The sequence below is a fragment of the Rhagoletis pomonella genome, unplaced genomic scaffold (genome assembly GCF_013731165.1).
Source record: "Rhagoletis pomonella isolate Grant_MI unplaced genomic scaffold, Rhpom_1.0 Rhpom_scaffold_00002, whole genome shotgun sequence".
In the NCBI taxonomy this organism is placed as follows: domain Eukaryota; kingdom Metazoa; phylum Arthropoda; class Insecta; order Diptera; family Tephritidae; genus Rhagoletis; species Rhagoletis pomonella.
The window spans coordinates 20,805,123-20,817,159 of NW_023458556.1; the positions used below are offsets into that span (position 1 = coordinate 20,805,123).

Genomic DNA, 12,037 nt, shown 5'->3' on the forward strand with positions numbered 1-12,037 from the left:
GGAACTAGGTATGTATTGCAGTTGGTATGTATGTATGTATTTATTATTACTTTATTGTTATAGAGACTTTGCATTAATTCATTTTTTTTTTGCGTTTTTATTGCTTTCATGGGAATATCCGTTGGCCCATACAGAGTCATTGCAGGCGGCGCTGCTTTCAGTTAAGGCACTGGTATTAAGTTAGCTTTAACTTCCATTATTTTGCTGCATCGTTCCTACATGCCCGTCGTTCAGTAGATGGTTTCGGATAGCTGTAAGTGAGTGTGTGTACTCCATTAGTGCTTGCTTTCTTACTTGAAATTGAAGAAGAATTGAGAGTCAAAAGAAGTAATATAAATATAAAAAAAAGAAAGACTGTGAATGAAATGAGTTTAGAGAAAAGTGAATTTTTTTAAAAATAAGTAATAAGTGGGGCTCAGTAGCAGCTCAATTCAAGAAGAAAAAGTATGAACATATGTAAGTATAATACATCCTATAAAATTCCTATTTCTAGCGTTATGAATTATTTCTAATAGTTCTAAATTAATGCTGTACTCTTCTAGTCTGTAATGTTACTATAAAACCATAGACTAAATAAATAAATAAATAAATAAAAATAAATAAATAAATAAATAAAAGTGCCCCGACCTAAAAAAAAGTCTCGATTTTGGATAGGCGGTAGTAGGATTTGCTTTTTCCGCCTAGTATCCGACAAGGAAACCTATCGAATCGCTAGACACAAAGCCGCTGTCTAGGGATTCTGGACAGCTTCCATCTAATTGAACTGTCGAAGTACCAATGAAAAAAAGCTTTTCGGAAAGTGACATAGGGCCTTTCAAAGAATTATTGGCAGCAATTTTCTAGATATTCTAAGCATTCACTTTTCATCCAATCTTCACGAACTCTTTTCTAAATTTTGACTAGACTAGACTTCTTGATATTCCATACCAACTCTTTTTTTTTCTGATGCTACAGCCAGTGTAACCTCTGGTACAGAAAGTTTAGCTTAAAAGAAAATACCCAGTGACTTGATAGTTTATTGTTGTATGACGGTATCAAGAAAACCCTTGATTGGTTACTCCAGGTAGAATTTTGTAGGATACAACCATTCCAGGAAATCTTCTCATCACCACCAAAATTGTTTATCTCGAAGGGAAACTATTATTCTGGAGCTAGTGCTAGGCATTGTTAAGAAAATCTATTAAGCACCAGAATTGATTATCTGCAGAAGGGATTTCCATGATAGTACCTGTTTTGGTATTGTCGAGAAAATCTTAGTTTTGGAAGTTTAGCCAGGTTCTAGACAGAATCAATGCTTTATCTAGAGCAAAGCAGAAAGGCGATTGGCGAAGTTTTTTGGTCTCATCCCAAAACTTCCAAACAAAAAAAAGAATTACTTTACAAATAAAAATTCTTCTTAGTAACTATTTTCATATAGAATCAATTAAGGACATTTATAACTTATCAGCAAAGGCTTATAGTCCTTAAAGTTGATTTAGTGGATTACAAATAAAACCAGAGTAGAGATAAAATAAAAAGAAAATGGCGACAATAGGAATTAATTGCAAATACCGCAACATCGTAACGAGGCACTTGAATGAAAATATCGCGCTGTACGTACAGTGACTCACAAAAGTATTTTTATTTGGTTTTTTATCATACTAAAAATGTTTTTTTATGGTAGTACGTTCTTCCGTTAATATTTTATAACAGTATAGCCCAGTCTACAGCAAAAACTTTGTGAATAATCGTTACAAGCTTTGGTGAAAATTAGAGAGAATTCCGCTGATTTTCATAAAAATTTTAAACATTTTAATCAGATTTTTTTACAGAAACTTTGGGTAAGCCATTTTATAACCCATTCAAGTTTAGTAAAGTAAAGTACAAATTTTATGTTGCTAAAAAATTCTGCTGATTTTTTAAAATATTTTTTTTTTTTTTACTGGCGGCAGTTGACAAAAAAGTTTGTTATCGATAAAATGCTTAACACCGTTAGCAAAAAAAAATTATCAAAAATAAACTAGATTTTTTTGCAACTTCAAATTTACAATTAATTTTGTTAAACTAAAATTGAACGAGGTTTGAAACTTCATACTAGAATTTTTTGTAAAAAATCTAATTAAAAGGTTTGAAATTTTTGTAAAAATTCGCTGAATTTTCCTTAATTTTCTCTAAGATTTAAATTTTTTATTTAAATATTTTATTTTTTGTTTAAGAATGGGCTGTATTTATATAAAAAAAAATTACGAAAAAAGTTTACCATGAAAAATATTTATTTTGAATATCGCAAAAAATCAAAGCAAAATACTTTTGTAAGCCACTGTATATGTATATTTATATAGATAGTATGTACGTAACTACGTTACTATTCTTCGTTTTATTTCGCAATATTGTTCATTATGTCGACACTTTAAAGGTTAGCGGCTAGAGAGCAATTAGAGATGCAAACGTTAGATATGTACCTAAATATGGCGGCATGAATAACTCTACATATGCACGTATGTGTAATACATGCAATGCAATGCAATAAAATGCGATGTAACTGCCGTACGAGTATGAATTGGTAACGAACGAATGTTGGCAAGTTACTATGAAAGGAGAATTGTCAACATGCACGTCTTTGTTTATTTCACATACAATTTCCAATTACATTAGGACGCCATGACACCCAGCAGGGAGAAAACGTGTAAGACAAATAAATATGCTAAAACAAACTTACACATCCGTGTATTTTAAGGGCGAAATGCCTTCATACATACATACATATATGTATGTATATACATATGCAGTCATTCAATATGCATACCAGTGCATCACACTGGCAGACAGACTGACGAAGTGAGAAAATGCATGACAACACTCGAATAGACACAAACCGACAGAGTTCACACATATCATACGTACTTATATGTATGTATGTATGCCCTGCAGGGAAACCCCGAATTTGTGAACCAAATTTCTAGTTCCGTACTAGATCTTTATCGCCAAGAACGAACCAGGCCGATAGTAACTAGAAACCCACCAGTGCAAAAGCACCGAAATGTGGTAGTTTTAAAAAAACTATTTTAAATTATTAAAACTACATATCGCTAGCTAAGAGTGAAAAGTTGCTGCTGAGTCCGCCTTTAATAAGAAAATACATATATTTTGATGTCTAAGTTGCCGAATTTAGATGAGGAGCGAACTAGTTCCCATCTGTCGAATTTAGGACTTGTTCCGCACTATAGAAAGGGTAATGCCGCGGGAAATGATTTCCACTTCCTAGGACATCGCCGTCTTAAATTCGCCAGTTGTTTGCATAAAAAAAGAGATTTATCGCGAACCAGTATTGGATCTAAATTTACTAGAAGCGCACCAGTTCAAAACTAGAAATTTTCTCCACAGGGTGCTTACATGCGGCCGCACACATACAAAAAAAAACACAGAATAAAAGAAATAAACATTTGAAAGACACGTGAAGTAACACGTTGCATGTCGACTGATGGTTGCACGTACGGCAGTGCAATGACAAAATAGCAGTACATACTACATATTTACTTACTCATTTGAAATTACATATGTACATACATGCATTCATAGGACACATTCCCTCACTTTCAGCAATTGTATGAATGAAGTGAAGTTCGTCAGCAGAGCGAATGTGGAAATATTTTATTCCAGCGCTCCCTTATATAGACACATACATATGTACATATGTACATACAGAACTGTACATATGCATATACATAGCTGTCTGTGCTAGCGTCCCGCATCAATGCCTTCAACGTAGTGTAAACCGCAAATTATTTCATGCGAACGAACGAAGCACATTTGCAGAACAATTGCATACTTTCAGGCGGTTAACGTAGGCGGCTGTGTGTTGGGCGGCTGATTTGTAAGTGAATATGCAACACAAATTTACTGTAGTGCGTATATATGTAAGTGAATGGGTGTGCATGTGTGAGTTTTTACTTGCATGCCGTTGCATAGTATAAGGCGCTCGCATGCGTTGAAATGCGCATATTTGTCGCGTGGAAAAAAAGAATTAAATAAAAATATAATATTACGTGTGTGCGGAAATGTATCTTGTGCTCGCTGTACCAGTTGACTTTGTTGTCAATTGAGCAGATGAACTCCTTCATATTTATTACATTAGAACATTGAGACGCGTTCTAAGATATGTATGTATGTATGTATAGAAAATGGCAGACAATTTTATAGAGCTTACTTTCTTGATTACGAATAATGTTTTGGAAATTTAAGAAAATCGCTTGAAGTACATTTATTGCTGGTTTTATTAGATCTTACTTAACGACTTTTGGGAAATCGCGACGGAAGTTTGAAATTCAATTTGTCGTTAACTGCGGTGGACGAGCGTCTAGCCATAATCCGCATTACGGAAGCGAAGGACGAGGCATCCAAAGATCTAATTTATAAGCGCTTAGGGCACATGGTAGAATGCGGTACTAGGTTCATGCATAAAAAGGTCGAACAAGTATGTCTCCAGATCGAAGAACAAGAAACTAGATCGATCCTGTTCTTATATACGGAAGGCACGCTTCCAGTATTTTAGACGTCCGTACGCTCCGAGGGCTAAACATCGACTCGGACCATTTTCTTGTGCAGCAATAAAGGTGCGCCCAACAATGCAAGTAAAGCTCAACGTCGAAAATCTGCAGTCACAAAAGTCGGCCAATGCATTCGCTACCCGATTTCTACAATTGTTCTCAGAGACCAATCTTCATAAACTTGACATATGCGAGCAGTGGAACCGACCGAAGAAGTAGTTGGATTTCAGCGAGCCCGAAAGAACAACTGGTACGATGAGGAATGTCACGAAGCTGGAGAGATAAAAGGTGCCGCCTGCAGGGCCACGCAGCTATTTGAGGGACAACGCGAGCTATTTAGGACCGCTGTAATGAATTGAAGAGGGAGGCGCGATGTATTTGCCATAACAAAAAGAATGAGGCCTAAATCCGTGAGTGCAAAGAGCATGAAATGCTGGCCGACAAAAAACAACGCTCGATGGTTACAAGATCGCGACGAACTCTTGTAAGAACAACCATGGCGACCTTGTGATCGATGTCCAGAATGTACTTAAATTACCGGCGAAATGCTTTCCCACCCTATTGAATGGAAGTAGAACTGAAAGTGGTGGAGCAGACGATACCGAGCCCCCACTAGATGACGATGGAGTTCCACCACCTGATTCTGAGGAGGTACGAATAGGAATTAAGCGGCTGAAAAACAACAAAGCTGCAGACGGCCTGCCAGCCGAGGTAATCAAGAACGGCGTGGAGTTGGTAAGGTGGATCAACTCTAATGCAGAATACGGTCAGATAAACGCAAGCTTGATGATGGCAAGAAAAGCGACCCACGTCAAACGCGGCAACTACAGCGGGTTCAGCCTTCTAAGCATAGGTTACAAAGCCTTATCGAGCATACTGTGTGAAATACTGGAGCCCGCCGTCAACGAACTGATTAGGCGTAGGCCAGGTATTCACTTTATGCCGAAATGCCTCGATGTCCGAATTTGGTATCCCCGCGAAACTAATCCGGCTGTGTAAAATGACGTTTAGCAACACCACCAGCTCCATTAGAATTGCGAGAGACCTATTCGAGCCGTATGCTTCCAAACGGCGGTTTCAAACGAAGATAATAAGAGCCGCAGAACTGATCCACTTACTACATAAGCGTGCACTTGCTGGCGTATGCTGATGACATCGACATCATCGGTAACAAAAACCTCGAAGTCTTTTCTGCCTTTTCCAAGTTGGACAAGGAAGCAAAGTGAATGGATCTGGTGGTTAAACGAGGACAAGACGAAGTATCTCCTGCCGTTAAACAAACAATCAGCATATTCGCGCCTTGACACCCATAGAATGATGTGGTGTACTTCTCACAAAGTGGCTTCCATCGCACATAATTCCGTAGGTGACAGGTAACAAGATCAACGGAAATAAGGTCAATTGATACTTTTGGAATACTGGTGCGAAATAACGCCAATTGACGTTATTACCTTTTCAAATGCGAAATAAAGTCAACAAAAATTTGGAAATAAAGTAAATGATGCTATTTACTCATTCAAATGGAAATAGCGTCAACTATATCTTTATTTCGCGCCTGTATGCGAAATAGTGTTAATTGACCTTATTTCTGTCACCAATTCTGTAGTCTTAATCAATGCTCTTGTTTTTTAAGAAAACAACTTTTTTTCTATATTGTTTTTGGCGATGCTGCTTTGACCAGGGCTTAAACCCAGGCCCTGCGGAGTGGTAGCGTGCACTGCTAACCACAACACCACAGCGGCCGCTTGTTATTTATAATAAATACTACTTAATTATGAAAACTAAATTCTGTTTTATCTAAAAAAAATAATAGAATATTCATTAATGAGGAAAATGGTTATAAAGTGTAAATTTTGATTTCGACTAAATCTGGCCCTGCCATGCATCAGTACGGCTGAAACCAAACTATCAATGAATGTTAATGGGCTTCGGCTTTATGATAGCTTTAATTTTGCTCTAAACTATTGATATGTATAAATACATAGTAATATTTAAAGCGAACCTAAGCAAATTTGTTCAAAAATATTCATAAATAAATATTCATACCGATAACGAAGACCGAACTTGATTATTGATAAGAAAGCCGCTACATATTCATAAGTTCAGCCACTAATAGTCAAGTGAGCATGTAAACGTAATCTTTTCGAATCTACATAGAGGCAGAGATCAAAGCGACATTGGTTTCAGACTAATACTTATTTTGTAACCCAGCAGCAAAAATGCGATTACATGACAACACCACTATCTCCAGAGTCGACTCCAAAGTACAATATGCATGAACTGCTTCTCAATTGTAATCAATTTCAATGTATCAAATACTACATCAATTTTTTTCGAATTACCTTCATCGATTGACAGGCGAACCCTCATTTTATATGCATTAGATCTTCATAAAAATGTTTTGCTAGACATTTCTATATATCGATACGGAATGCATTTCATTCGCTGCTGGGGATTGATTGTCTCCTAATCGCGTTGGTATCTCAATAGCTGCAAAGCACTTGCAAGCTCCCAGCTACTAGCTGACGTCAGCTACAGCTACCAAAGTCCAATCGCACGCTCTCATCGTCGACTAGCAACGTTTGTAGTCGGTTAAACGTGCAGCCTTTGCTCACATCGCGGTAGCGCGCCCATTTCAGTCTCATGGTGATCTTCAAACGGTGCAGTTCACTTGTTTACCAAATGATCTCACCCACTTTTGGTGCATTAACGCGTGCGACGCGTACAAGCATCTGCCATCTACAAAAACTTATACAGCGCCACTTAACAGCCACAGTGGCAGATGGTAAATATGTTGTGGTGCAACACGAGCAGAAGAATAATGCAACAATGAAATTTCCAAGTGTATGGCTACGTGACAATTGTTATTGTGAACAATGTTTTCATCAGAGCTCCAAGTCGCGCCGCATCGATTGGGATAATTTCGATACCGATGTGTTGGCGCTCGATGTTCAGGTGAGTTAATTTATTATTTACATAGGTATATGTATATATTATAATGCGATTAATTGAAGTGATTTCTTCTCTTGAGTTACTAGGTTGACTCAGTCGCTGAGCAAGTGACGATCCAGTGGAGCGATAAGCATGTTTCTACATACGATCTACATTGGCTAAGTGAGCGCGAATTTCGTGATGAGCGTAAACAAAAGTATTTGGATGAATTTTACCGGCCGAAGCCAAAGCATTGGGCTGGTAAGCAGTTTAGAGAAATTACAGAAACATTCAACTTTGATGATGTTATGCAGACTGATGATGGTGAGTGAGAATGCGATGAAAGATGGAATGGGAAGTGGATAACAATTTATTTTTACCAGAACGTATAACATATATTTACCTTTTCGTGTGTAAGTTTGAGTCAAGGCTTAAAGTTTTGATGAAAATTTGTTGAATTTACCTAAAGCGTGAAACTTAGATGGCCAGATTGATGTAGACTGCTTTGGTGACGCTTTGAATTCTGCTTATTTATGTGAATCGCAATACATGTAAATCGACGCGGTTCGGTTCAGGAGTTCGAACCCTTTAGAAATAGCTTGTACAAGAACCGTTTCGGTTGATTTCAAATGATTCACTTTTTATACTAAAGGAATACAAATGTCACATCACGGTGCAGAACTGATGCCTACGCTTATTATGATTGAATATAGTAAGCTTCTTTACAGGTAGAAAACCTATGCAAAAAAACAAAATATTAGTGCTATTCTACAGGCCAATCCTTTTCATTTGATACCCAATTTTTTTGTAATCCAACGAACGATTCGGAGCTTATAGTTTTTTAGACAGGTGTGAACCCTATAAAAATTCTAAATACCAATGGTTACTCGCCTATCAATAAAAAGTACATTAGAGAAAATCTCAATATTATCAATTGAACTGAATTAAGCTTTCCAAATACTTTCTTAAGCCCGTTTAGTTTGACATTGGGTTTGTAATATTTCATATATTTTATCAATTTAATTTAAAAAAAATTATTCAAAGAGGTGTCAACCATCCTCAGATATATTTTCGGCAGTAAACTTAACTAAATCCCTTTAGTTTGAAACCCATATAGTAATATTTAATTGATATTATCAATTAAATTCATTTAAAATTTTCAAACAGGTGGCAACCTTACACAAATATTTTCAGCTGTAAGCCTTCTTAAACCTTTTTCTTTGGACAGCCAAATTGCAATATTTACTTTTTGTTATTAGTTTACTTAAACCGAAATTTTGAATCATGTGGCAACTCTCTAATATATATTTTGCTATATTTTAAGTTAGAAGTGCGAATTTTTTACCAGTTTTGATTATTTTTCTTTTGTTCGTTTAATGTTCACTAATTTTTTATAAAAGTATAGCTCATAATTTAAATCAAAATTTCGATCTATGTATATAGATACGGAAATTAGAAAAAAATTTGTAATTTAAACAAAATTGCGTCAAAGTCTCAAATTTGTTTAATCAGAATTGAAAAATATAGTATGCAGTTTTATAGCTCATTTCATTTTAGAAAAATAAAGTGTGAGTTTGATGCACCTTAAAATTCGCTAAAATTTTTTTAATTTTTTTTTTGGTAACAGTGCCAAGCACTTTCATCCATACGTATATGTAATAACATTCCAAGCATTTCTTATATGGAAGAAATTACAACACACGGAGTTGCCATCAAAGAAAAAAAATTTTCCCAGTTTTACCATAAGGGTTGCATTTTTAGAAAAAGTTACAAAATCTGAAAAATTCTTTAGTGGATTTTCGTTTTGAACCAAACCGAACCATTTTTTGGAGTAGTTTTCGATTCGGTTTCTGCATTTTATAATAAAAACCGTCCGATCCGTGGTTCGGTTAAAGGTCGAAACAGGCGAAGGTTCGGTTCGAAACCAGAGCTTCAAATGATGTTTAAGATTTTTCTGTCAATTCTGTTATGAAATTCAACTGTGTGCAAAATTTTAGCCAAATCGAAGGCCATCAAGTCGAATCTTATTACGTTTAATTTGGAACGAGCGGTATTTGCAATCGTAAAGGGCGAAGGCAGTTACTAACTTCTTCGACAATACTTATGCAGAAAGTGATACAACGTTAGTCGAGTTGCGCAAGTGTCCCTACGCGATTCGCCTCCTTTATTCATATATCCCCTAAATATTAAACATATTCTTTTTAACAAAAATCCCATTGCAGCTCTCCGGCAATGGCTCGAGGCGCTAGCAGTGCGTGGTGTTGCCATCATCGAGTATGCACCGTTGGAAAAAACTGTTGTACGCCAATTAGCCGACCGTGTTGGTTTCATACGACGCACGACATATGGGTAAGCAGTGCTTGCGCACATTCATACATACATACATATAAGATTAATCAATTGAATTCTTCGCACAAATCAAACAATCCAAATTAATCATGGCATTAAATTTTTCGCCCACTAGCGAAGAATTCATTGTGGAGGCCAAGCCAGGCGCTAAGAATTATGCCTACCTCTCCCATCTGCTGCCACTGCATACCGACCTGCCCTACTACGAATACAAGCCGAGCGTAAACATTCTGCACTGCCTGGTGCAGTCAAAGTCAGAAGGTGGCAGTAATCTGCTGGTCGACGGATTTTACATTGCTGATCGCTTGCGCGTCGAACATCCAACGGATTTCCATATACTTACAGAGACGTTGGTCGATTGGAATGATATTGGCAGCGAGGATGGGCGGAGTTTTCATAACATCTGGCGGGCGCCGGTGATATGGTGAGTAAAATGCGAAAAGGAAGTGCTGCAGCGCATAAAGGAGTACCGAGTAGTTAGTGGTGAAGTAGGAGCCCATCGTGCCATTAAATCAATGCAGCTGCGGCGGCTTCAGGCGTCCTCAGTGGCGCTATTTAATTTATTTGCCTAGCAACCAAGGCGTCAATTCCCAAGTCAAACTTTAAGCGGCCGAAGAAAATCGAGTTTCTCAACTACTTTCCCGCACTCGCGTGTTTGTGTCGTTCGTTGCCACATTTGCATTGCGCGATTTTCCTATGCACACCAGTGATTGCAGTTGCGGTAGGGCGCCTGAGTGTATGCAACAAAAATCGATTTTCAATTTTATTTATAGCCTTTAACTTCGGAGTAGTGACTCCACGTCGTTTTGTACGTTTTTCATGTCGCCGCTGCTGTCGCTTCATTTACAACTCATTTTCCTTATTCGTTTTTTTTTTGTGCGCGCACACTACTTACATACATACTTTGTGCTCTCCGCCGCCTCTACTAGAGCGCCGCGCCACAGCCACTTTCCGAACATCCGCAGTACATATTTTTTAGGCTACCTTTCCTCTTTTTCTCTTTTACAGTTTAGACAGTGACGGAAATTACACGCGTATAAATCACAGCGTTCCCCAGCGCGACAGTCATTTCTCCGTGGCGCTGCGCTCCGTCATACCCTGGTATCAGGCCTATGCCAAGTTTGTGCGTTTGGCGCGGCGCGACGCCTTTGCATTTAAAACGAAACCCGGCGACGTTTTGACTTTCAATAATATTCGTCTGTTGCACGGTCGCACCGGGTACGATGACACCGAGCAGAATATACGGTACATTGTGGGCGCCTACCTCGACTGGGACGTCATCTATTCGAAGCTGAGAGTGTTGAAAAGCACACAGGCACAAAGCGCCAACGACAGCAATGCTGCAGCAGCAGCAGCAGCGAGGGACCAGAAGGCATCAGCGACAGCAAGAACAAAAACAGGCGGCTTATAGAAGTCACAGCCGCTAGAGGCCTCCGCGCCTCCGCTGCCGGCTGCCGGCTGCCAGCTGCACAACCACAACGCGCTGCACAACAACGGCGACAACAATTGGCGCACTGCTGTTTGAGGATGTCAAGAGGCGAGCAACAACCGACGCAGCTGCTGTGGTAGTAGTAAGAGGAATAGCAGCAACAGCGGCTGTAAAGAAGGGGGGTTTGCGGTGCAATGTTTTCTATTATAGAATTTTTACCGACATTGCCTTCATTATTTTTCGAATCCTCTTTTGCTTTTTTTTCTGCTTTTGTTATTGTGTTTGCATGTCTTTTAGAATTTTATTGATTTTTAATAAAGTAGCGAACAGCAGGCGGCCGGAAGTTGTGGTGACATTAAAGAGGATAATTTGCTTGCTTTCGCACTTAGATTATAATCAAGTGACGAGATTAAATTGTAAAATGCAATGAATAATTCATTGATAAATTCGTATCATTTGCGATGCCTTTAATTAGTTTAAGCAAAAAATTTCTATTAAATAGATAATAAGGTACCGAAAAAGTTTATATTTACGTATTTTTTATCAATTGTGTCCGATACCAATAAGAAAGTGCAACGATGGACAGTTAAATCCAAATGGCATCAAATTAATTTCAAATCGATTTAATTAAGATTCGGGCTCCTAGGAGCTTCTTCTCTGCCCACTTTCCCTCAAGGGATGAGTGGGCCGGGCGGGACTTCTGGAGGAGGGGTGCGGTGAACTCCTCATACTCACAAAGCCAAAGGTCTCACTTCTGGTGGGGGGTTTTAATGGGTCACTGTCCTATCGGTATTCACACAGT

At 38.2% G+C, this 12,037-nt stretch overlaps 1 protein-coding gene across 1 annotated transcript; it reads left to right on the forward strand.

Annotated features, from left to right (window-relative positions):
- The first annotated feature begins 7,117 nt into the window (after positions 1-7,117).
- Positions 7,118-11,692, forward strand: LOC118734576 (gamma-butyrobetaine dioxygenase). Its single transcript, XM_036464286.1, has 5 exons — positions 7,118-7,481; positions 7,565-7,781; positions 9,680-9,806; positions 9,922-10,230; positions 10,815-11,692. Exons 1-5 carry the CDS (start codon positions 7,170-7,172, stop codon positions 11,215-11,217), a joined length of 1,368 nt encoding a protein of 455 aa, XP_036320179.1. The 5' UTR covers positions 7,118-7,169; the 3' UTR covers positions 11,218-11,692.
- The last annotated feature ends 345 nt before the right edge of the window (positions 11,693-12,037 follow it).

Bases quoted from the DNA above. Each gene is read 5' to 3' on its own strand.
- LOC118734576 (XM_036464286.1), top strand. From the start codon at position 7,170: ATGGTGATCTTCAAACGGTGCAGTTCACTTGTTTACCAAATGATCTCA. The intron at 7,482-7,564 runs GTGAGTTAATTT...TTGAGTTACTAG, and splicing joins TGTTGGCGCTCGATGTTCAG to GTTGACTCAGTCGCTGAGCA. The intron at 10,231-10,814 runs GTGAGTAAAATG...TCTCTTTTACAG, and splicing joins TGGCGGGCGCCGGTGATATG to TTTAGACAGTGACGGAAATT.